Source organism: Corvus cornix, chromosome 5, assembly GCF_000738735.6.
Source record: "Corvus cornix cornix isolate S_Up_H32 chromosome 5, ASM73873v5, whole genome shotgun sequence".
Lineage (NCBI taxonomy): Eukaryota > Metazoa > Chordata > Aves > Passeriformes > Corvidae > Corvus > Corvus cornix.
Window position 1 is genome coordinate 39,908,063 of NC_046335.1, and position 26,684 is coordinate 39,934,746.

The following is a 26,684-nucleotide window of genomic DNA, read 5'->3' on the forward strand; positions in this document are numbered from 1 at the left end:
TAATTCAAATCATCCAAGTATTTCCATCTGGTATATAATTCACAGTCTGAAGGAAAGGCATGTACACTGAACAGGCAGCCAGCAGCCTGAATTGGTAGGATTTAAATTGAAATTGTGGAAGCATCAAAAGTTACAGTCAGTTCCACATCCAACTGGATAGAAATAACCAGCCTGAAGAGGTTATGTTTATCTAAGTTACATATACTTTTCACATGGAAGGGTCCTTTTATTTGAACACTAACAGATTTTTCTTCTCTTGGTGGGGAAAACTACTGGCAGGACTTCAGCCAGACTGCTGTTTTTGAAAGGAATTGCTGTCAGCTGTGAAAGGCACTTAATGTGCTGAAAGAGAATGCTGCTATGTAGGAATTTTTAAACTTTTTGACCTCTGTTAACTTTTTCTTTTACTATTGAATTTACCTTGCACACTTCTAACATGATTAAATGACTGCAAGGTAAGAATATTTGCCATGACATTTAGAGATAAGGCCATCTGATTTTACATCAGAGGAGATCTCACCCAGGAAATGATAGCATAAACTTTCATCAAGTAGTCTTTTCAGATGTGATGGGGAAAAATTGGGAGATACTTTGTTGTTCTTAAGCAGTTAGGTTTGGGAGAAGCTACTCAGTGTATGTGGTTTTAATCAGATTGGGACGAAGGTTATTCACTTAATCATTTATTTGTTACCAGCATGGAATTAATGTGATCAGTGACTCTACTTTTAGGATCTGTGTCAGCCATGGAACAGATAAATGACAATATTATATGCTGGCAAAACATCAGTAAACACCTACCATTTTATAAACACCTTTCTAGAAATAATTACAGGAAATTGAGACTTTGCAGGTGCACTTTCCCCCTTTTCATCTTTTCAGTGTGAGGAGTGGTTAGCATTTGGAATTCAGAATTCATATTTTTATGAAGACTTTTTAGAAACCTAAGTAGAGTTAGTGCTTCTTTTTTGTAATGCTTTGGATTTGCACTTGGCTCATTGTCATTGGAAATTTTGAAAGTTAAAACTAGTTTGTGTTTTTCTAGTGCGGCATTCTTAGAAGGCCCTAAGGAATGAGACTCCAACTATTGCAATTCAGTCACTGCTTTGCAATACACATTGTCCCACAGATGCTGGGAAGGTCCTCTTGGTCCACTGCATTCTGGTCATAGGTTCTTTAGAATAGGGGTCATCTCTGTCTTTTATTTGTGGTATGTGCCTTATTTTTTAAATAATAGCGTTGCTCAGAAAATGTAAGCACAAAACAATGCAAACCTGGCTGCATATTTTCCTTTTTAAATTTTATTTATTTGTTGAGTAATAATAATGTGCAACAGACAAGTGTTAACCTGGAATAAGTTGGCTTTGGTTTTAGAGGGTATCCTTTTTTGTTCTGATATCATAATGAAATAATCAAAGTAAACATTTCATGCCCATCAGTGCTTTTATTTATGAAGATGTCTTTGCTAGTTTAATACAACTAACACGCTGTGTCAGACATGCTTTGCCATCCCAAGTGGCATGTTGGGGGCAGGGGAGGAGGATTACTTCAGTTCCTTTGTGTAGATTCTTCCAAAAGCCAATGCTGCCTGGATTAATATCATCTTCCCACTGTCTCTTGTACTGTGATCATTAAAAAGTACTTTCCAGCCAGAAACTATCAGCTATCACGGGTCTGGAAAAAAACTACCCCAAATACTCTTCAGACTTGTAAGTGAGGAGCTAGAAATGCTATTGTGGCATTTGCTTAGACAAAATCTTGTGCAAAAATGCTTACATATCACTCATAGCCTTTCACAAACCTTCAGTGAGAGTTATGACAGTAAGTTTATTACATTCATTCCAAGCTTTTGCTTTAAAATTTTTTATTTTCGTGCAAATAATCTTCCTTGCTAGAATTTTCACTGTTTCATCTGACGTGCAAAATTATCCTTGTGGATTCGTGTGATGTCTCTGACTGGTAGCAAAAACCATCTAATAACTGGAATTCTATGCTGGTGTCTTTTTAAAACCTAGACAACAAGTAGTGAGTGATTATCAAGGAAATTATTTTCTATAAAAAGCAGAACAGTAGCTGTAGCCAGTGGTTCCCAAATGGTGTGTTTTGGACACAGTTCTGCTCGGATATTTCAACCAGAAATATCAAGCAGTGGATATTTCAAGCCCTCACTGACAGTAAAAACAGTAGGAATGAAAGTTACATTCTGTTGTACAGAGATGAGTATAATGATTAAACACTGTAAATAATATCTTACTGCTTCATTATTCTGAGCTACTTGTTTCTTATGAAGAATGTCAGAGTTCTACAAAGAGAAAATGGAGTGAACAGTAGAGTTGGAGAATTTATGCTTGTTTCAGACATTAGGAAAGGACTAGGGTTTTTCCATTTTTACATAATTTTACTGTTTTTTTAAAATACATATTTTATATATGTAATGGGGGAAAAGTATATTATTTCTTTCAATTTCCTCATGTGGAAACAAGGGCAATATAGCTACAACAGATACATGAAAAGAGGAAATACTGTCTGAAAACACACCGAGTAAGCAGGACATTACAAGACACTGCTGCCTCCTTGTACATATGTATTAAGTGACTTCTAAGATGAGCAGGACTCCTAAATGAGCAGAAATTATGTTTCATTAATTTCTTCACTTTTCTTCTTTTCCAGTTCCATTCTAATGCTGAGACAGAGAATAGGGAGAAGGATTTATTGTCAAATACATTACCTGATTGCTATTATACTACTTCATTCTTTTAAAGTCTAAAATGAACACTACACTTCCAGATGCATTTCAATTTTAACTATGCTTTCTTTGTTGAAGCAAGATTATTGATATTAGTTAGGCCTACTTTAATAAATAACAGTCTCTTAGAGGGAGTGCTTGTAGCGAGTTAAGAAAAAATGACAACAAAGTATTCTGTTATTCCTACAGATTTTTACACTGGCACAGTGTATTAGAGGTGGAGACCCATGAAATACTGACTACTGAAAAAACAAACAGAAATCAAAACAAATACACATACCCCCACCAACTGTATAAACATTCTAAAAAGTCTCTACCATGAATATCTAATGATTCTTTATTCATATATCTACTCAAACAGTCATTGCTCCTTTGTCCAGCTGAATTATTTTGCTTCTTACCTTGACTTGCAGATAAACTGTGACTCAGCGTTTTACTGAGGTGCTGGAGAATGAAAAAAAAATTGAAGATATTATCAGACATTAAAGAATGCTAATTTTAAATTGAGACTTGGTACTGAAGGTGAAATATGGATGCTCTCTAGTAGTTGCTTTTATCTGATGATTCTAAGAAGATTTAATGTTCCTAAAGCAAGCTTCAGATGATGATAAATTTAATCTTTGAGCCCTGAAGGTATTGGTACCCAGCACTGCAAGGTGCACTGGATGCACATTCCTGATTTAGCACTGAGTCAAACATTCAACTCAGTACTGTGTAGAAATACCTTCAGGCTTGCTGTGCTGAAAATGGATTTCCATCAATTACTGCTATGTAGGTCACTTTTGCAGCTTTTGCTGGGTTTGAGCACTTAAAGTAGTGCTACATACATTTGTATTCAGAAATAGATACTTTATTGGCAGCTTTACCAAAAATATTTAATATTTGATATTTTTTTATTGTGTAATAAACATGTGACTTTTGTTCCTGGTCCTTTTGACTAATGAAATAATTTGTCAGTGCTCCAAAAATATTTGTGATGCACTACCTTTTACGTATATCTAATAGCCACTGACTTGATTTAAAACTTTCAGTTATGGAATAAGCACAAAGTCTAATAAAGTCATCCTCAATGCAGTGTTTGTAGAAAGACCTCCCCCTTCCACTGCTGAGTATCTGCTCTAGGAATATAAAGTCAGAAGTGCAATAATTGTACACCACCAGACCTGTATTACCTAGCAAGTAACCTAATTCTATCATAATGCTTCAGAATGAAAAAAAAATCTTGCTGGTGCACGTAAGTAACAAACTTTTTATATACCACCCAAAAAGTCAGGGTTAGATAAAGGGGAACAATGATTTTATTTTTTTTTAACTACCCGTTACTCTCTCTTCATTGCAGTGTTAGGGTTATCCATAGGATTAATCTGATTACCTCTGACATCCAGTCTGCACTCTATTTCATCTTCACCACACTCATTCACAGCTTTACAGGTGTAAATGCCACCATCAAAGGGAGTGGGTTTCCGGATCTCCAGGGTCAACACCCCCTGCTTACTGAACATGCGGTATTTGGCATCCCCAGAGAGATCCATTTTGTTTTTGAACCAGAATATCTTTGGCTGCAGAACAAAAAAGAAGATTTTTTAAATAGAAGGTAGAGAATGGAAGATTTACACTCGATCTTGCAGCTTTAATGTAGCCACTAAAGGCTAAATAGTATTATTAGGGCTATTTACAAAGCAGGGTTAATAGTTTTTCAACAACATCTCATTCAGTACAAATTCATGAGACCAATAATTCAAAAGTTCAATATTTCCATTAACTCACAAATAGCATATAGAAAATGTAGGTTTGTGTCCTGTTTTATTGCAATTTTAAAACCCAACCCTATTAACTGTCTACAAATTCATTCATTTAGGAGTTATTTAGTTGTGCTTATTAAAATGTATTTGAATGCTACAAGCATCTTGGAGAATTAAGCTTCACAGCTCATTAGAACAGAAGTGTCATAAAAGTCTACAGATGCTGGGTGGCCAAACTGGGATGCCAAAGTTTGGTCCAGGAAAGCATTTTCCAAACCCTCTAGTGTATCTTTAGAAACTTCAGGAATTTAAAAATGAAGTTCCTGTTGGCTTCTGCTGTGGAATGAAGTTGTTGCTTCTATACCAGTTCAAGCTTTTATGTTTTGTTTCCAGTACTTGAAAATGTGCCTTTAATTTTTATAAATGAAATTTTGAAAATGAAAACTCTGATATAAAGCAAACTGCTTTTGTTATTTCAAGCTCATTAGTACATACAGTGAAGAAACAGTCTTTAAAGAATAGAAGAGCAAGCTTTGCATTTAACTGTTTTTCTTTCAGAATTAATGTCTTCTGTTTCTTCATCCATAAACCTCAAAACTACTGCACTGGTTTTATAGAGTGCATTCAAACCTACTGTATCAATTTGGTCTTTGACCTGTGATATATCAATCCAGTGCATCCCACTTGCCATGCTTAATTTTCTTGGCAGATCTCAGCTGGAATTTTGCCTGCCTTAACATTTTTTCCTTGTCTCTCTATAGCCCCTTTATCTTTTTGGGTATATGTCTCTTATTATACTTCATTACTGGCAGGGCATGAGTACTGTCTCTGCCTGAAGTGATAATTTTACCATGCCATACAGATCATCCTGAGGTGTGCTTGAGAATCTACAGTTACTCAGAATTGGAAACCTCCATTCATATAAGCTACTCTCTATGAATGAGACCTTTGGAAGAGTACTGAAGTAGGTATGGAAACATTTTATCAAGGTTAATTTGGGCAATGGAAGTACAAAAAGATATCTGGAAAAGCTGCTTTAAGAGTATTAGGTGTCCTGAAGGCTGAGGACTGCTTGTATCCTTCAGGCTAATGTGGAAGGACAAGCTAGCATGCCTACATTCCAAAGCCTGCCACTACTGTACAGTAATAGCTGTAAAACTGAGAAGGTTTTTAAGAATCTTCATAAAACCATGGAAACCAAATGAAGTGGATGCAGATGCACAAAAATGTCAGTTAACCAAGAGGGAATATTGTCACTAACGCTGTCATTTCTAAGCTGAGGCAGCTACTGGAGGATTTTGCCTACAGTTGCTGGGGTTTCTTCTGTAATGTTCTTGTTCTTTTGAAGCTGTTTACATGGATATGCTTCCTTTTTATTTTTGAGTTTTGTCTGGAGCTCCTTCTTCATCCAATGAACTTCAGCAAATGATTTTTGTTTTTTAATTTGGACTCTGAGTGATTGTTACATGTTTTGCTCTGTAGCAATCAGATCCTTGCACAGATATGAGGTAGTGAAAGATGCTGAAAATAAGCAACCAGAGGTGAAGGGATTGTACTGATTTAAATTTATAACAAGTTATGTCACAATATGGTAAATTCCTTCACTGCAGACAAAAATCTTATTTCCCTTTTCTGAGAAGTCTAAATTTAGCTCCTAGCTGATACAATTTTAACAGCTTGTTCCTGATTAACAAAATAGTACATCTTTATGTAGTCTTTGATGGGACTTTAATAAATATATTTAGAATGAGAAAATATTCCTGCAAGATTAAAAAAACAAACCAACAACACCCCACAAAAAAACTTCACATGAGACCAGACCTTATTCTAGTTAGTTTTGCAAAATAGCTCAGACTCTCAAAAACTTATGTGGATGCATTGGTGTAACAGAAAACCCGCTGTTCCTCTGTATCATTTGGTTAATGGAACAGTATATGACATTTAGCTGCTGTTTTCTTCAAAGTCTGAAGAGAGCAAAGTATAGATTGTGAGATCATTTCGTTGTTGTTTACCTTCTCCAGTGATTCGTTTTTATGCAGCTGTGGTACATTTCCAGTGGTGTGGTGTCACCACAAGCAGTGACTGCCCTTCCCTCTGTCTCCTTCACCGTGTTGCCCCCCCCGGTTCTGCACAGACCCACTCGAACATTCGCCCCCCTCTCTGCCGCAGCCTCAGGTGTGAGCGAGGTGGGACATGGCTGGGAGCCCTCTGCTTCTCCTTGGTACAGCCATGCCACACTCAGCCACGCAGAACTGACAGGAATTCTAGGGCAGCCCGTGGCTTGTTGCAGCAATCTCAGTGACAGTTGTGAGGGGTACCTTGGGGATTCCTCTGACAGCACAGCTGAGTGTGGTGTTGTATCCCGCAATCACAGAGCGGTTCACCAAGGGGTGGGTGAATTTAGGAGCTTCGGAGAAGTCGTGTGCTTTGTAACTGGGGGGTTTGTAAATGGTGCCTGCAATTCAAAGAAACAAAATAGTAAGAACTGTGTTGTCAGTTCTGCTGACTTGTGTACATTTGTCATTTATTTTGCCTGTATGATTTAAAGAAGCTTCAAAGCTTTTGGCATGTGTGATATAACAAGTCTTTAAATACATTTCATTCTAAAACATGTCTCATGTTTAATGTGTTAGTTAAGGTGAAAGGTCCTGGCAATCACAGGTTTTCAGCTTCTGTTAAAAATATGATAGCCATACGTGTGCAGGGAAAGTCTTCACCACAGACATCTTCAACTTTTAACCCCAAAATATAAATATAATCCCCCAGTTGTATTATTTTCTTAAGATAATATAGTTTAGGAAGACTGTGTGATTAAATATTTTTAACTGATATTTGTATTAGTACAGGAGATCTGCCTAGATAAGGGCTCTTGATGCTCAAAGTCTTTATAAGTGCTAGTTACTAAATAATGAAAATATCTTTAGTGGTGCAGCTGGTAAGACTGTATTTTCCATTTGCCAGTGTATTACTTCTGGTACTTAGTGGCTTTTGTGATCTTTGTTTTGAAGAATATGTTACCTGTTTTTTGGATATGGGCAGGATTTTTGGTGGTTGCAGCAGTTTCACTCAATCCACACAAATTTTCACTGAAGATTCGAAAAAAATACTCATTTCCCATAATCAGGTCTGACACTATACAGTTTGTGCGACGATAGTGATCAAAAACAGTATACCATTCCTGTAACAAGACTATACTGTTTAGAGAGATGTTATGAGAGGTCAGACATGGTGCTAGTTTTGGTATGGAGAGATTCTTTTTGCTACAAGGAAAAGACAGGCAGACAGGTATTTAACACTAACCTGTGAAATGAATATTATGTTGCTTCCTGGGAAGATCAGCTGATCTATTTTCTTACTTTTATATTCTGGCGGTGTGATAGATGTTTGAATACTTGCATTTTGAGGAAAAATGTCCCCCAAGTGTCTACCATATTTTAGCCATACCCATATCTGGGGAATCTGGTATGAGTTATGTACTCAGAACATGACTACTTAATGGGGTCTTCCATGAGAAAGACATTTTTTGGCTTGACTGGCATACGTACCTCTCCCAGTATATACCCTGGTATGCCCAGCATCTCACTTCGAGTCTAGCTCTTCCTCCCTCCCCTTCAATTTTTTGCCGCATTTATGAAAAATGTAATTCCAAATAAAAAGTATAATTCTACCTTCTAAGTAGAGCTGTCTATGCAGTCACCACCAGAGACTGCACATGCTTGATCTCTCTTCCATTTTCTACTGAGCATTTAATGCAGTTCTATCCTTCACCTTTTGGGCTTTTTTTTAGATTCTCTTTTTCAATGTTTAATTGCCTCTGAGATGCCATAGGACACCTCGAACACACAGCTGAGAGTCATGAATTCAGTCATTTCCCTCAAGTCTCTGTGTTCCCAGAGCAGGTGCTGGTTTAACTCCATACAAAGACCCAGCCCAAGTTCTTACCATTGTTTTTTTGTCAGCTTTCTGAACTGTGTAGCCCAAGATCTGAGCATTGCCATCATCTTGGGGAGGTGTCCACTCCAGGGCTGCATTAAATCCCCAAACATCTACAAGCTTTATATTCTGAGGAGGACCAGGCTTGTCTGCAGAGGAGACATAAAAAAACACCTTAGCTTTTAGTTCAAGATCCAAAGAGCTTTGTCATTTCTCCATGCAGGGAGAGAAAACAGAGCCTGATAGCAATCTATAACATTTCATAGCAACACATTTCATTTATATGAAGTTAAAACTGTAAACAAGAAATTTGGGGAATTTTCAAAAATCCTCTTAATACTCTACCGAGAGGCCTGAATCCTACTGAGAAATAGACAACACACTAGAATTAGTAACATGGGAACCAGACAAACTCTTCTTTAAAGTGTAATAAGAAGTTTGCGTTGTTTGGATGGATGTGATTAACTCTTCAACTGCAATTTTATCACTTTGTTGCCTCAATGCAATTTCTTGGCCATTCATCTACATTGCTATAACAACCAGGGCGATGGGCTATGTGCCTTCCCCCTGAGGAAGGCCAGCCATTTGGGAATACACCTTTTCCCTCTTGGCTCAGTGCTTATTAGCTTGCCCACTAGGTGATATTTCTCTGTAACAACTAGAAAAAGAACAAACTCTCAAAGAGATACAGAAGTCTGTGTCCTTTTTAAGATACATGGAAATATAGAGAAAAACAATATAGAATGAAATTATTTTAATTTTCTTTTTTCTTTTTTGAGTATCATTCATATTTATACCATGTTCAGTCAAATGCTCTAAGATTTAAATTAGATTTATTAAATAATAATTCTGTCTGTTTTAATTTGAGGACACCGGTTCACCTTTTTGATGTAGGTTGTTGCACACAGTTATGGGGCCTGTTGGGGAGAGCTGGGTAATTGATCTTGTTATTGAGTGAAAAATAGTTCAAGATCATTCCAGACAGCTGAAGGGAAACTGTCTCCCCATTTTGTAGCTAAGCTGGAAAAATTAAGAAAATGGTAAGAATCTGGTGGATGTAGGTTTGAGATGAGCAAAGCACAGAGGAATGTAATTATAGGTGGCTTGTAATTCAATTTCTAAAGAAGGATATGCAAAGCAGTAATAAACCAGCCTTTGTTATTAGGGGAACTGTGACTTTCTACATCAAAGCATAATGTGCTAATTCTCTTTTCACTGACAAACTTTGGAATTGAAAACCGCTTTATAATTACGTTTGACCCCTACTGTCCTCCTTCAAAGTGGTGCCAACTAGAACACCGCATGATGTCTGATAAGGGATATGGAATGCATGGCTCTCATTCCATTTATCATCCTCTTTGTTCCTATCTTACACTAACATTTCAGAGAAAAATCTGCCATCTTCTGTGTTTTTCAACAGCCACCAACCAGGTAAAGCCTTCCTTCATTTTATCCTCTGTTTCTGAAGTAGGGAATGGCAGTGTGTTGTCAAATGAGCGACATTGCTTATGGAGATGTGGAAATGCGTTTGCTGTTAACTTGAATCACAACTTAAAAGAAAAAAAACCTATTTGTGTTGTTAGATGTGTATCTTTATTACACAGCGACCAATTACTCTGTTCTGATTTTAGAGAAGAATTTTTCATACTACATATCTGTCTGCATATATGTGAAGAACAACTTTAAAAACATGTAGAGATGGATAAATTTGCTACATGGGTTTTTATATTCTTGATCTTTGGTTCAATGAGACAATGCAATCTGCAAGAGTATCCATTCAAAATTTCTTTGTAGAATGGTAGAATATTTCTTTCTCAGTACTAACCAGTACATCTCTAGCTTGTGAATAGACGATGGGAAAAGTTAGACTTAGTGATGCTTCTGTACCAAATTACTTTCCTCTGTCGGACACTGTGTTAGAGTGTTAGAGTGTTAGATTCATAATCTGAGGAAGGATTGTGTGTTACCCTCAGCACAAGCTCAGCCGAGGATTTTTGCAAACTAATGAAATTTATAAGATGGGAAGAAGACATAAAGTGTGAATTATCTTCCAAAAATAAATTATAATTCATATTTTCAAATAATACATCATGACAAAAATAATTAATTCCAGTTTAAAAAGGTAAGTATAGAACTGAGGTTTGTTTTGGTCAATAGAAGGCATGATGGGAGACATAATTTATTGATTCATGTAGAGGGGGAAAGAAGTTTAGGGAGCTGTATCCTCCAGATATTGGAGATAATTTCATTATCTAAAAGCTTTCTAAATGTATTTAATAAATACTGTATTCCTATAGTAAAAGTGCGTATTTTTTTGGTCTGCCGAGTAAATGGCAGCAACAGTTTTGGCAGCAAGGGAAGGTGATGGCAGTAACAGAGTTGTTTCCTCTTGTTTGGAGTTCACAGGTGACTCATCACAGCAGCAGAGCCTTTGGCTACCCGCATTCTTGGCTTACTCCAAAAAAAGATAGGGTCTGAAGCCACAAGCATTACTTCTTCATCAAGCAGATTTTGCCAAGGGAAGTTAGCTGGTGAAAAGACACCTCAAAAAAATCACTGATTAATTTCTTGTGTCTCTGAAAGCCTGGTTGGCTTTTCAGCCTGCTGTTCTACAGCACCTAAAGCACCACTAGGAGTACAGAAAGACTGCCTGAATCACCCATATTTCTGTCTTGCCAAGAGAATATAAAATCTGGGGAACAAAAAGTGCAGTTGACAGAATTCTGATGACAGAATAACAGAATCAAGATTCAGAGTAGATGCCCTGATTGGAGAAGTATCTGCATATGTTACAAGCCCTTCTTGGTCATTAATTAAATGAAATATACATATTCCCATTCATTTGAACAAACTGCCCAGGAAATACAAAGTTAATGCCTGTCCTCCAGCTCTTATCTGTGTGATAAGATTAGTTGCTTTTTTTCAATCATTCATTTTCTATATGAAATAACTCTTTGACAATGGTAGATGGATGTGGTTTTCTGACTTTCTACAGTATCAAACAATAGGTGGATGACACTTGGTGCTATGGTCTAAGAGCAATGGCCAGAATCAAGAGTCACTAACCAATTTTAGAAAGGTATTTTAGTGTGTAGGGTGCAGTACTCCCCTTACCTGAGTCACAGAATGGCTTGGGTTGGAAGGGACCTCAAAGATCATGCAGTTCCAACCCCCTGCCATGGGCAGGGACACCTTCCAGTGGACCAGACTGCTCAGAGCCCCATCCAGCCTGGCCTTGTACACCTCCAGGAGTGGGGTAGCCACAGCTTCTCTGGGCACTCTTGGGATTATTTTGTTTTAGCTGCCATTTACTTATTTTGCTCTTGCAGAACTCTTGAGCAGAAGCAGCTGCTGGTATTAAGACATATTTGCTTCAATTTTTTATGCCTTTCTTTTTTGCTGTTGGCACCATTACGTACCTGTTCTGCCAACATAATTTATAAAACTTTAAGCAGAGTAAAGCCAGAATTTTTAATTCCAAAACATTAGGAGCTGAGCCAAAACACGTATTCTAAAAATGTACTAATACAGTGGAAGAAATTTGGGATAATAGTGTGAAAGTGTGGGGAAAGAGAAATAAACACAGTTATAAAGAATGTTAAAAAAAGTGGTAATGAGGAGAAATAGAAGAGCTCTGGCTGAACATTAATGAAAGATCTCAGAAGGAGGCAAGATCTCAGAATATCTCTCACATAATCCCAAGAGAAGTTATGGAAACTTTGGCAATGCATTTCTTTGAAATGACATTAGAAAAGAGACTGGAAATTGAAGAATAGAGAATAAGCCTCAGACTAACTAGACACTCTTAACAGAGTAAGGCATTACATGTGAATTTTCCAAATTCACGGGACTGTGCCTTCTAATTTTTGGAACAGTAGAGGTATATTATGGCAATGATTTTATCTTCACTATCCTTATCTAATAAAAAAAAAAACCCTGTAGGAGTACATCTATTCCAAGATTCCTATTTCCTTCCTTGAGTGCAATATGGCTCTTCCTAAGAACACCAGAACTCTCAAGTTCTTTCTATCTCTCTCAGAGTGGTAGAAAGAAGATTGATAAGGATGATCAAAGATATGGAATGGCATCTGTTTGAAAATAATCAAAATGAAGAGTCTAAAATTTGAGAAAGTTAACTGAGGTGAGTGTGACTGAAGGCTATAAAATCATGAGTAACATGGAAAAGGTGAATGATTATTCATGTTTTTTTCTGATACAAAACTGTATGGACATTAAAAGAGATTGTCAGGAGGCAGACTCAAATCAAAACAAATAGATACATGTACTTAAACTGAAATTCCTTATAAAAGGATGTTTGGATTCTCAAACTAGACCTGAATGAAAATACAGACTGGATAAAATTAGGCAAGAAAAAAATCACTGAAGAGCTATGGAACTCACAGAATATCCCTCATCCTCTGAAGGTCTCTAGAACACATAATTTCAAGGTGGGAAAATATAGTAGGAAAATAAGGTCACATGCTAGCCCTGCTCTGAGCTGGTCCTGCTCATCTGCAACCATTGAAAAGAGAAGGGATTCTGAGGTAGTTGGATCTTTCGGTTGCCTCAGTCTGGCCACTATTTTGTTTTGTATGATCTGCTTAATTCTGATGTTGTCAGAGTCTTACCTATGATTTGTATTATTATTGCAACTTTATCAGACATGTTTTCTATCTGAAGAGTGACTTCATATGTTCCTGAGTGATGAAGCTCTGCCTTTCTGATGAAAAGGATTGTGTCCGTGTTGCTGTTCCGAATTCCCACATCTTTGGAGTCTAGAGTTTGACCATTTTTCAGCCAAGTGATTTTGGGTCTTGGTTTACCCTAAAGAGAGAGAAAAAAAGGAATTTTTATTTTTTTAGGCTTTAGTGGATTTCCATTTTTCTCTTAGTGATCTATAAATCTAGAAAGTCTAATATAATACACAGAGTTGAGATAGTAAACTCTCTAAATACTTTACAATTCCTGTTTTTCTCCAGACAAATATTTGCTCCCATTTGTCTGGTTTAGTGGCACCATGGTCTGAGGATGCCATTTAGTTAGAAACTGAAAAGATATTGAGAACAAATCCAGAAATACTATTCTTGTGCTGGTCTGGTACTCTTTCCCAGGCATCAGTGAAGCCAACAGGTGATCTGACTTGTTCTGATTGTTATTGGCAGAACCCTTACACACCTGAGGACTTTATTAGCTCTGCTCCCCTTCTTCTCCCTTTCTTAAAACATTTGATGCTCTGTCCCTAGGCATTTTTAAGATGTCTTGAAAAGTTATTATCATCTTGCAGTCTTGGGGTGTGAAATTTACTGTGTAATTCTTTCTGCACTGCAAAATAGTTTTGGTGACTGTCAGCTTAAGCAGTCAGCATTGCTACACGCATGGAAGATGGCATTATGGAATCAGTGAGATATCGGTGGTTTGCATCACCCTCATCCAGCCATTTCCAGGAAAGATGGTAAGTACTATTTAATTCTTCAAAAGTTGTTGGAGTGCTACTGCCACAGTACAACTCCAAACAAGGAATCCAAGAAAACAGAAAATTGCCATGATGTATTTATTAAGTGTATTAATAGTTAATCCAATAGAAAACAACTCAGTGGGGGTTTTTAAGTTTCTGCCAGATTACCAAAGCGAAACAGTGCAGCACAGGCCTGGAATAGTTCAGATGGGTGGTGGGGGAAAGCAGGACCTTGCAAGCCAGCAGTCAGTTCTGCTTAGGCTGCCCTGGAACTGAACTCTAAGGCACTGAAATCGGGACACTCTGCCTCCAGTAAACAGCAGAGAAAGCAGCTCCGAAAGGCTCCTCAATCCTCTGGGTGTCTGGAACATACTCTGAAAGACTGTATCTCTTCCCTTAGCCTACAGGGGGAGATTAGGATACTCAGACTCTTGGCTTTGGTGCCTAAAGGTAGTCAGAATAATAATGAATCTTTGTGCATTGCTACACCTTTATTTCAGGTTTGTCTGGTATTTGCTCAGAAAGTCTGTGTAGCATCATTTTTTTTTCAGTGGTAATAGGAAAAAAACTCCACCTTTTTTAAGATTCAGGCCATGATCTGTCCAAAATTATACTTAAAGGATGTCTAAAACACCTAGAAATTGCTATGCATTCATAGAGGCTCTCTTCTCGAACTCATCAGATGCAATTTATTTTACATCAGGGCTGATATACACCTTGAATGAGGAATGCTGTTGGATCTTCCATTTTCTCTATCTGGTAAAATATTTTCTTACAGCTTTCTGCCAAGGAGCATAGTTAAGAGCACCTCAGGCCTGTAGCTTGGAAATAACAGATACAAGATAGTTTTGTCCTGTTCTAGTGTACCTTTACCCTGGTCTCATTTCATAGAACTGATTAGAGAAAGAGATGGCTTCTCTTCAGCTGGAATGTATAGTAGAAATTCTGGAACAAGTAAAAGTATTTGAGTTGTTTTGTGTTTTATTTTCCATATCTATGTGTTCCTATTGGTGAACATGACAAGAACTGACTATTTTACGTCCCACATATGTGTGCATTGTAAAGTGATATGAAGATCTTCCTTGAAAAATTTGGCTAGGGAATGCTTTCAAAATAAAAATAATCTGCTTAAATAGTATAGTTTGGTGGGTCTTTGTTTAAATTTCTACTTTGTCAAGACAAATACTTGTCAGGTTTTCAGACTGATTAGAATATTGTTGCTGCTGGTGTTGTACCATGGCTGAACAGATAGGTTCACTCACAGCACCTCCTTTTTTGAGGCGCTGTGAGTGCCAGTGAAGGATTGCAAGTGTTCAAAGTGTTGGTTTTCATATACTCTTATATTTATAGATTGTGAAAAGCACAAACAGATAGAAAGCATGTTCCTAATACATATGTCAGAGGATTGGATTTCTGCAATCTGTAATAGATAATCTGAGACAGAACAGTGAGTGACAGAGTGGCTAAATAGCACCCCAGAGAAACTTCAGGGAGTTCACAGCCAGGGAAGAATGAATTTAAATGCTCTTAGATATTTATATTCACATATAGATGATGGACAAAAAGACTGCTCAGCACTATTGTGAATTTTATCCACTAATAGCACATAATATCCCTCCTCGCATGCCACGTAGTTGATTTTGAAGCAAGAATGTGTTGATTCTCTTCCTTTCACCAGAATGTTCCACCTGCTTAATGTACTCGATAGAAAAAGGGTTAGTAACAGTGTTTTACTTTCTTTTCTGAACATTTTGATCTAAAGATTTAAATAGATTTGCCAGTAGCATTAAGCCCAGGATACCTTGACGATGTATTTCATAGAATTTCACTGTAGTGACCACAGAGGTCACTGGAAAGGTTGCACTGAGACTGTAAATAGTAGAAGACACTGACTTCCACTTTCATTAGATCATAGCTATTGTATCTACTTAGAGTATTCTGCAATATTAATGGTCAGGCACTTAAAATTTTTCAAAATATAAAGGAAAAGTTCTTTTTGACTTGCTTTTTTTGAAAGCTCATCACTTTTACATATTCTAAATAGCTATAGCCACAATTCTTAGTACTGTGAAAGCTGCAATTCAAACTATGACAGATTTAATTCACTCAAAAAGTACTTATTAAATTAAAGTCCTCTGGCTTTGTTCTCAGAGTAAAATCTGGTGTCGATGGATAGATTTTAGCCTTTTTTGTTAGCCTTACCCTTTAGGAGACAAGAGTTTATGCCAGCACATGATTTGTCAGTCAGATACTCAAATAACTTGTCAATCAGTTGGTTCAATTTGGCCAAATTTGACGGAGCACTAGAAATCCCTAAGATTAGCTTAGTACAGTTCTGTGAAGAATTGATGACAGAGTGAAATGCCAAAACCTCAGTTAGTGTCCCCACTGAGGAAAAGTCAGGGAAAGCTTCGTCTTTATCTATTTTGTTTGGCAACAGCTGAATGATGAGGCAGGATTAAGTGAAGCTCTGGATTAGCTGCTAAATGTTACCCTGGCCAGGAAACTGAGGACACGTCAGTTAGGACTCCCCAGGGGAGTAGGGAAAAGAACTGGGAAATCTCTGGGAATATTGCAGCGAGGCTGCTCTCAGCAGAGGAGGCGGCTGGATACGCTGGGAAGGGCGTGATATGGCGGTGTCGTGGTTTCGCACCTCCCTTCCTGGCAGAGTCTTGTGGGGAGCAGAAAAGGCCTTTGCTCTGTGTGTGCACTGCTCTCAGCAACAACTAAAATACCCCTAAATTATCAATAGTCTTTCTGGCACCAATTTGAAACATCACCCCATAGTGGCTTCCATGGAGAAAATGAACTCTGCCCAGTGACAACCAGCACAAGGGGACATAAGACACAAATCTCTAAAATGCTAAACTTTATTCCCCTGCTTATGGGACAGCTTGTCAAATTTGTGCAATTTTTCTTCAACTTTGGGCATCAAAGAAGGAAAAATATCTGGTTTTTTAGTTGTTTTTTTTTTTTTTTAATAACTGCATAACTCAGAAATAGCAGATGTACAAATCTTGAATTTTGTGTGTGGCTAGACATCAGTGAAAAAGTCTTTCTAGCAATTTTGGAGATAAGGAATATGAAAGCAAAAAATAGCCTTGTGATCATGCTGAAATAATTAAAGCATGCAATTCAAGAAAGTTACTCCATGCATGGGCTTGCAATTGTGTACTAATCAGATATATCTTTGTGAAAAAAGCAACTTTTCATGTAACCCAGTAACCACAGGGCAAAAAGACATGTACCTTTAAGCTTACATAGATTTTGCTCCAATAATTTTTTCTCCCCTGCTGGTACTGCTCAAACAAAAGAATGTAAGTGATGTGTTCATGTATGTCTCCCCTGTGGAAAAAATGTTTTGCGTATCTCCAGCATCTTTTATATGAGAATTTCAAAGCTCTTCACTAATAACAGGATTACATTTCCATAAATGTCAATCCTGGACAGTAGAGAAATTTCAGTGTCTTGAAATTTTAACTGAGGACTTGATTAAGTGATATATCTGTTATTACTGAGGATATGTCTCTCAGAGCCAGAGTCTGTAATTTACAATTTCTTTTGCTATGTCTCTCAGAAAACCATTTCCTTACACACACTAATTCTTGCACTCTATTGATATTGTAGTCTTGCATCTGAAAAAAGGCATGTGGTGTTTTACAGATGGCCAGACAGTTGCCTGTACAGCTCTAGAAAATGCCAAGAGCCGGTAACTGGTTAGGTCAGTCTCTGTGTAAATTTTAGCAGTTTTGTGCATGACTTAGTGAGGCACCCTCGATAATCCTCATCATGCTCTGTTTTTTATACCTTCAGCTCATGTAAAGTAATGCCCAAGCTCTTTGTACACATACTCAGATTCTGCATAGGGCCAACTGGGATCTTCTGTTTATGTGCAAACTCTAGTTTTTGCAGTCAGCCTTTCAGAAATTAAAACACACACTTTTTTGCCGAAGAAGTTGCCCAGTGACATCATACACCTGAGTTCCAGAAGAGTAGTTAGTTGGATTCTTACACTTTTGTCTAATTCTCTCTAAGGTGCATCCTGTGTTCAGTAAGGAAGAATGGGCTTGATTTACTTACCCCACTTTTTCTTCTTCCCCAAAAGGTGGGATTAAGGAAGAAACTGTGACTATAAAAAAATTGTGACTGAAAAAAGAGTGATTCCCTCCCCCTCCTCGAATGTTTGAGAGGGTTTAACAAATCATCAGCCATACTGATGCAGCAGTGAAGCAATGGGAACTTGCATTAGGGAAACTACTTTAGGTAAGTGATGGTAAATAACCAAGACAAAATTGAGGCTGATACATACCTGAAAAGGAATCACAATATTGATTGTCTCACCCACTTTCTTCACCAGAGTCTGTCTGAGGTGGCGTGGCAGCCAGAATTTGGGACGCTCTGCAGTTAAGCATTAGTACACTAAATACAAAGCTTTTGATAATATGCAACATTTCATATAGCACAAATAATGCAAAAGACTGAAGAGAAGAGACTTGGATAATTGTAAGCACAAGAACTGTGCAAACGCTGTTCATGTTTTTAGGGAGTATCTCAGTGTCTAAGTAGTTTCAAATGTATTTGTCTACTGGATATAAATTTAGTATCAAGTCTCAGATATATATTTACAGCTGAGCATGTTTCAATGACAGCTGGATTTGTGAAAATGTGTCACATCTGAAATGCCAAATTTGGGTAACTTCTGTTGGATGTGAATCTTCTATGTGGACTTTGTTTCTTTGGAGAAATTGTTTATTTCAGTAGAAAGGATGGGATAAAGGGTGTATTGGATTAAAAAGAGTAATTATAGATTGTGATTATCTATTGCTATATTGATACTGCAGCACCTTGTAAATTGGAGATATTTATGGACATACTCAGAAAGCAGAGCAACTGGTGGATTCCTTTATCTTTCCACAGTCATTCAGTTACAGCCCTTTCTTTGAGGTGGATGCAGTGGAATCTCATTGTAGCATCTTAACTTTTCACTAACAAAGAAGGGACCTTACTGCATGTTTTTTTCATCTACACTGAAAAGCTTTCTACATTCTCCTTTTGATCCTTATTTTTTTCCCTGTCATTTAAATAAGGCATTTCTTAACATACAATTACAGTATCTGTCTTCATGACCATTTGGTATTGAGATGCAGTAAAACTTTGTTTTATTTACATTGGCTCAGTGACACTCTGGAAGACACTTCATGTGAGCCAAGGTTGAGGAATCCACTATTAGCAGCTCTTGATGTCTTTTGGACTCCAGTCAAATGAATTTGAATCTACTGCTGTTGGGTGATACACAGGGTGGTAACTAATAATCTACAACAATTAAGTAAATAGATCTCTTGCCATAGCCAACACAGTCATTTTGCAAAAACGTAGCAGCTTTTCAAGCAGAGAGGTAAATATAAAAAAAATGTCTCTCAGATGCTGACAGTGTCATTGCAAGAGGTGAAATGTCCATATTTTTGAAAGTAAGAAATAGAATTTTATTTTAAGATCTTTGCTTTACAAATATAAGACCTGGATGTTGTAGAGATATCCTCAGAGTCAGAAGATACTGGGCACCTAATCAAAGTGGAAGAGCTGTTTGGGTGTTATTCTCAGATAAAGGCAGAATTTTGGCGAGAGGAAATAAATGAGTAAGGTTTGGTCAGTAGAGATACTCACGTAGGATCTCTTGGACAGTAACAGGCTCTTTTATTGTTGCTGCTCCACTCTCTCCAGCCAAGTTTACAGCCTTGATACGGAAATAAAGTTTGTCCCCCGTGACCAGATCTTTAACCAGTGCAGTTGTGCGCTCAGTTAGGCCAGGAAGAGCAGGAATCCATTCTGTAGCTGCAAGAACAGTATTTGCATATTGCAATGATACATTATTTTTCCAAAGCCATGCTTTGTTTGCAGTTGAAAGAAAATTTGTGTTAGGGTAAAATGAATTCAAGTTACAATGCCGTGCTTACAAGGGAATAAGTTGGAAGAAGAACTCTGGATGGAGGAGATGTGTACACATGGAGTTAAGGAATCTCTACACTTTGTTATTCAAGATAGCTAAGGATAAGGGAATAATCTTTGGGCAGTTCCTTTTTTTTTTTTTTTTTTTTTTTTTTTTTTTTTTTTAATAGAGCTTAGAGTTGAGGGACTTCTTGACATTTATTTTTACTACATGGGAGGGGGAGAATTTTTGGAAGTAACTTTAACAAGAAAGGGAAGCCTTAATTTAATTTTTTTTCTTGGAGTACATATACCTTCTGTGGCTGTCCAAACAGATTGGTGAGAGCCACATATGCTGAAAACAGTAATTGAGCACATAACTGTTGGAATTTATTATTTACTTCTCAATTGACACAGTAGAACAGAATTCTTAGTGCTTCCTTATTCTTAGGCGCAGAAATATGACTGATAAAATCATTCTGCAATGACATAGAGAATCTGGTAATGCTACAGCGATGTCTCATTAAAGACTATAAGTTATTTCTGGATAAATTATGCCCTGGAAACCCCCTAGTTTAGATTATCTGGCAATTGAGCCTAATGTTAGGGAAAACGTCAATATTAAAGTGACTATAAATTTGTTTGACTTTTATGACATGAGTATTATGTTGTAGCATCACAGAACATTGAATTTTGTAGATATGGTGCTGTTACACTCTTTATTACCAGCACAAGTATTAAATGACGTAAGGTAATGGTTACTTTAAAGTATGACTGATGTTGTCACAATCATGTTATTATATCTGTTTCAAGGAATGTGCAATTCATGAATGATACAGAAGTATAGTAGTGACTATAGCACAGCAATGATATTTTTGCGTTACTTATGTGTATTAAAGTTTATGATGATTGTGAAGACGATATTATGGATGTGACTTCCATGGTTTACACTCACATTGTAGTGAGTATGGTGATGGTTGGCCAGGATGTTAGACACAGATTAGAGTTAAAATTTGATCATGCTGGATATGGTTATGTTATTGGTGGTGTAGAGAGGTGAAGTTATTGCAATTGTAGCATTTTTAAAATATTTGGTTGCTGCTGCCTAGTACTCATGCTTACTTACATCCATCTTTGCAGTATTCCAAAATGTAACCATCTAATCCCCCAGCTCCAATCCGCTCAGGGGGCCTCCACTTCAAGGAAACAGTGCTGTCAGAAACATCTTCCACTGTAAAGTGGGTTGGTTCACTTGGAGGAGCTGTAAGGAAATATGGAGAAGTAGATTCTGAGAAAGAGCAATACAACTATGAGAATTCAAAGGCTATACAAGGAGTGATTAACAGGTGATTTGTGTACCACTGTCTATTTTAATGAAATAAATCTACCTGAAGCTCAGTTGTAAAGTGTAACACCTTTACATTTAATAAAAGCACAGCCTAAGACTCCTATAGTAGGAAGGGGAACAAGTGGTTAAGACAGTAGTTTCTATTCACAGATGCTCCCTTATAAGAGAAGCCACTGAAAAGAGAAGACTTGCAGAAGGGAGTCAAATTGTCATCATAAGTCTGCAGAAAAGTTTAGAAATGAAAATACATACCTTTTGTATTCTGTACTTACACCCTCATTGTAACTGGACAAAATTCACATGGTCAGAGGACCAAATTCACAGTGGCTAAATTTCACTTCACTCACACAGTGGAGAAAATGACCAAACGTTATGACTACCTGTTTACAGAAACACTGCTTCTGATTTGTGCATTTGTAACAGAGACATACTTGAGAAAAATATTTTGGACTGAAAATTTTTAATTTGATGTAGATACAGCTTTTTCATATTTCTTCAGAACAGGTGTGTCATGGCTCTTTATAAGCCCAGAGTTCAGGAGGACCACTAGCTAAAGTCAGTCTTCTGCAGCATGACTATTATCTACTAATCAAAAAATAATCAAGAAAAGCCCTTACTAGAGGATCCAAAATACAAGTAAATGTTACTGTGAAATAATCGATACCAAAAAGCAAACAGAAAACAACTTTTTCAAAATAACAGATTTTACAAAGTTAGTTAAATACAGGTTCACAAATTGTGGAACTGATTGAAATCAATCTTATTTCCCAAAGTTATTAAAAAAAACAAACACAAAAATATCACCTAATTTCATGTCTGTAACTGCCAAAAATTTTTGTATTCACATGTTAGCAAGGACAGCACACAGGAGGCAAATGCAATTGGGAGCATACACAACCACACAGTACACGATCAAAACCCCAAACCTCTTCTCTGAAGAAGTAAGTGTGAACTTTATCAGTAATCAAGTAAAACTCTGCCTATCCCATGAAAACTTTGGACCTTTTGTTTCAGTAGCTCCACTTGATGGCTCTTGTTTGATCTCTTTTGTTGCAGACCAACCGTTGTGTGTATGAAATCCAGAATTAAGAGACCCTTCTTGCAGTTCAGCCTTTCCTTCTGACTCCTTCACTGCATCATCTGCTTTTACATTATCTCCTTCAGCAGGCTGTCCCCCTTCGCTGTTATTTGTAGAGTTAGAAACTCTAGTCATTTTAATCTCCAGCTATTTGTATTTTTGTGGGTCTTCTCCCTAAAAATCTTAGCAGACAGGCTTCCTGAGGACTCCTTTAGTTTGCTCCTTGCTCAGGGACTACAGGAGACACTGCACTGCTGTGCTGGGAAGGATTATTTATAGAAAATCATTCCTCAAATATTTTCTTAATCATCTATCCTTTTAGCTGTGGAGAGGGCTGGGATTAAGGGAGTACTGGACGGGATACTGTGATATTTGCACCCATAAGGGAATGGGAGAAGCTGAGAGGGACAGGGAAATCTCTGTCAATTAGTTCTCCTTTCCAGATCCAGCTTGACTCTCACACTTCTAATTATAACTAAAAATTCATCAGCAATTTTGTGAAACTGGAACCTCTGTGCTCTTCAGGAAGAGGAATGAGAGATAGAGAAGTGGAGCATTACAAAGGAAAAGGTTGATTAAATATAGAATATAGAGATGGTTGACAGCCTCTTTCCTAGCACGGTCTTTTTAGCTGTAAGAGCGGTTGTAGAGAAGAGGTCAAAATTGTTCTGTCTTGGTTTTATCCTAGAAATACCATGGAGTCTCAAAACTCACCAATTGGCATGAAGGGTTGTGAGGCAGGGCTTGGCCGGGACATGCCAATAGAATTCACAGCATAAATCCGCATCTCATAAACTACTCCTTCAATCATTCGCTTGGCTTCATAGGTTAGCTCTTTTAAAAGGTCAAAGTTCAGTCTCATCCATCGATAGCTCTTCTTCTTCTTTCTCTCTAAAATATAGCCTGGAAAGAACAGCTGTTATGATGTAAAAGAACTGGAAATTGTTCTCTCACATGCAGGAAAAAAGAAAATCTTTTTAAGTGAAAGAGAAGTTTCCTTGAAATGTAGAAGATGAGGTATAGAGTTAAAAAATTAATTTCTTTCTTCTGTTCTCCTGTAATTCACTAACCTTGACTAACAACATCAATCCCCCACAAAAAATTAATTGGAAGAACAGTTTGACAATTCCTTTTTTTTAAAATTATTGTTTTATCTAATAGCTGATGCTAGATCTCTGTGTTCTTTGCAAAGTAGTGGAAATGCAGAATGCTTCCCAGACAATGCAGATTTCAGCTTGCTTCATCCCCACAGTGAGTGAGATATGGCCACTCACTGTTTTTCCTGCTCTGATTTCCTTGGGAAGGAAAGCCAGCCTGTATGGTAACAGAGAACAAAGAGAGCCGGGTGCACTGCAGAGCGAATCTCTAGTACAGCTTAAGGTGTCACCTGTATGCCTGGAATCCATGTCTTAGCACTTCTCCGTCGCGCCCTCAACATCCATAGCCTTTCCAACGCTACCATGCTGTTTTCCAGAATGACTAAGTGAGGCTGGATTATCAGTATAAAGGATAAACTTCTCATTTCCCAAAACTGGGAATGGAATCTGTGATTCCTCATGCTTAATATGGAGGATGGTTGTATATCACATTGGAAACATACATGCCTGATATTTTCCAGCTGACCTGCTACAAGGGGCTACTGAACTGTTCCTTTCCATTCAACTATATTAAATTTCTGCCACTTCTCTGTGTTGCAGATAGCGTGACTGGGTGCGATCCACGTAGGCTTCTTTTAAACAAACTTTGCTATGAAAGCTACTCATCTTTTAACTACAGCATGAATAATCAGAGAATGCACTGAATACTCATGTACATGTGCCATGTATTTGAGTGTATTGTATAGGTGTGTTTCTACCCCGTGACTACAGAGGTCTGTACAGATGTCTGTAGCAGTGGTCAGCTACAATAGTGTAAAGTCCATAGCAAGGACTTATAATTGGGCCATGTAGGGGAGTGATTCAGTCCCTGCTGCTCACCAAGGTCGTGGCTATCAAAGTTGCAAAAGTCTCTTTGGTATACCTGGGAACTATGATTCACACTTAAGGTGTCTCAAGGGATGAAGAGTATGACAGGCACATTTGATTTGCTGGCATGCTGTAGGCACAGACACCATGCATCAGCAGCCTTTCCTGTCAATGCCAAAGAGCATGGGAGTCTACAGAATGTTCTGGGAAAAGAGTAGTGAAAGTATCTTTAAGCTGACAGGTTGTATCATCACTTTAAATGCATAGAGATGTAATCCCAGCATGCTTGTTTTCAGTAGCTTTCAGAGTTAAATGCTGTAAGCAAAAAACCTATGGTTCCTTTGGTCTGTTCCTGTTTTTTTCTCTCTTCAGCAGGGTCTATGAGGCTGAGAGAAGTTTCAACTCAGTTTCTGGGGGTTTTTTTGCCATTATAGATAAGCAGTGTTAAGCACGTAAGTGTCGAAATGAAGATATTTGCAGTTTAAAAAAACAGGCAAAAAGGAGGTAAAATGACAATACTGGTCGTACTGGTGACATTTGGTAAAGCAGATTATTTCCCCAAATGCACTGAATGTGTGAGAGTTAAAGATACTGTTTTAGTAATATAAAAAGCACACAAAACCCCAGGAAAGGTGAAGGGAAGATGGGGTGTGAATTTCTTTTTTATATCTGTTGGATATAACTAATAAAGAGTGTATCTGACTGCCTACAATGCCATCTGTAACAATATGAAGACAGATAAGAATGCATATGCCTTTTCCCCCCTGCCTTTTAAACTTGCTTTTAAAGCTCTGTTTGAATGGGTAGTGCTGCATCTCGGTTTTTCCTCTCCCCCTGCTGTAGGTGTTTTATTGGAGCTCTACCAGTAGTGCAGCCCTGTGCTAAGAAACCTCCTCAGGTGGTGAAAAGGGATTTTAGTGGGACATTTAAAAAATCCTTCTTTTGACAGTGAAAGCAAAGCAAAGAACTTTTTGAAATATGTGCCCTAAAATCTCTACAAAACAAAATCATGGGCTTTGTGTAGTCAATGAGGTGGGGGTTGCCTGTGCTAATGACACAGCTACTGGTAAATATCTTTGCACATAGTATTTTAAACTGCTGACTTCTTGCTTGCTTCCTGTCAGAATACATGATACCACAAAGCACTGGCCCAGCAGTACCTTATTTATTCCTGCACAGGTGAATTCTTTGACTTAAATGAGATAGATCTTGTGGAAATTAATGAAGTCCAAACATCCAAAAGCAAATACAAACTCTCTCTTCCAGATGCTATTCAGGGGATTAAAAGAATTTTAGACATTTCTAGCCTTGGCATCCGCATGGGAGTCCATATAGCTTACAATGTATTTTTTTTCCAAAGAAACTCAAGCTCCAGAGATCTTTGTTAAACAAATTGCTAGATACGGACTCCAGAGGATTTTTCCCCCTAAAATTAGTCAAGACCCTGCATTATTTTCTTTTTCTTCTGAGGATCAAAGAGTTCTATCTAAAACTCACCATGCACAGTGCAGAACTTAAAATGGTGTCAGTGATAATCTTGATTGTGCTGGCTCATTTCCTGCGTCACGTGGTAACTGCACTCTAATTTTTAGTACAGATTTTAAGGTCGCTAAAATGATTGAACTGTTTTTATGAAGTAGTATTATGAAGTAGTTTTCCTCAATAAAACTTGTATTGCATGAGTGCCTGAGATTGCAGATGTCTGGAGTTGATGACTGAGGTGGCCACAGATCTGTTTTGATATTCCTAGGTAAGTACAAAGTCCTGTTTACTGACCTAAAGTTTCGGTCTTGAATGAGAATACTTAGCTTTAGCTATTTTTCGTATCACCTTTTCGTGCTTCATAACTTGTTTGCTGAAATACTTCTCTGACTCAAATCGCACAGGCAGGGGGCACTCTCTCCTCAAAATTGGAGAGAGAGAACCTAGACCGGTTTGAAGGTTCAACGCATCAGAATAGCTCCTATCTGAGGGTCAGCCTTCCTTATGTCTAAACAAAGAGAACACTTCTGTGCCATTTCAAAGGAGCAGCAAAAAATATATGCAAAGCTGCAGGGGACTTCATGTTTTAGGACTCCTTACCAAGTACTGGTTGCCCACCATCATATTTAGGGGGTTGCCACTGCACAGTACAGTAATCTTCTCCAATGTTGCTGATTGTGGGAGCTTCTGGAGGGTCAGGAACATCTGAAGAAAGTGTGAGAATGAAAGAGAGGTGTTACTGTTTCAATTTCTTTATGCAAGTAAATTAAATATTTTTAACACTTTTTTTCTCTATGGTATCGATCTAGTGGTGTCCCCCATGATCAGTGTTGAGCCCAGTCCTGTTTAATGTCTTTATTGATGATCTAGATGAGGGTATTGAGTCTATCATTAGCAAATTCATGGATGACACCAAGTTGAGTTAGAGTGTCGATTTGCTGGAGGGCAGGAGGGTTCTTCAGAGGGACCAGGACAGGCTGGATCATGGGCCAAGGCCAATGGCATAAGGTTCAA

The 26,684-nt window shown here is 37.7% G+C and overlaps 1 protein-coding gene across 2 annotated transcripts in view; it reads right to left on the minus strand.

Annotated features, from left to right (window-relative positions):
* Positions 1 to 1,280: 1,280 nt before the first annotated feature.
* MYBPC3 (myosin binding protein C3) overlaps positions 1,281 to 26,684 on the minus strand; it is a 62,522-nt gene continuing 37,118 nt past the window's right edge. For both annotated transcript variants that reach the window (XM_010412911.4, XM_019280489.3), the window contains 12 exons: positions 26,271 to 26,375; positions 22,939 to 23,127; positions 20,925 to 21,059; positions 19,538 to 19,705; positions 18,183 to 18,271; positions 13,047 to 13,242; positions 8,428 to 8,567; positions 7,504 to 7,663; positions 6,804 to 6,940; positions 4,116 to 4,302; positions 3,145 to 3,187; positions 1,281 to 2,680 (listed from right to left, as the gene is read on the minus strand). In XM_010412911.4, the coding sequence (XP_010411213.1) occupies positions 3,177 to 3,187; positions 4,116 to 4,302; positions 6,804 to 6,940; positions 7,504 to 7,663; positions 8,428 to 8,567; positions 13,047 to 13,242; positions 18,183 to 18,271; positions 19,538 to 19,705; positions 20,925 to 21,059; positions 22,939 to 23,127; positions 26,271 to 26,375 (1,517 nt within the window). In that variant the 3' untranslated portion in view covers positions 1,281 to 2,680; positions 3,145 to 3,176. The remainder of the gene's footprint in view (positions 2,681 to 3,144; positions 3,188 to 4,115; positions 4,303 to 6,803; positions 6,941 to 7,503; positions 7,664 to 8,427; positions 8,568 to 13,046; positions 13,243 to 18,182; positions 18,272 to 19,537; positions 19,706 to 20,924; positions 21,060 to 22,938; positions 23,128 to 26,270; positions 26,376 to 26,684) is intronic.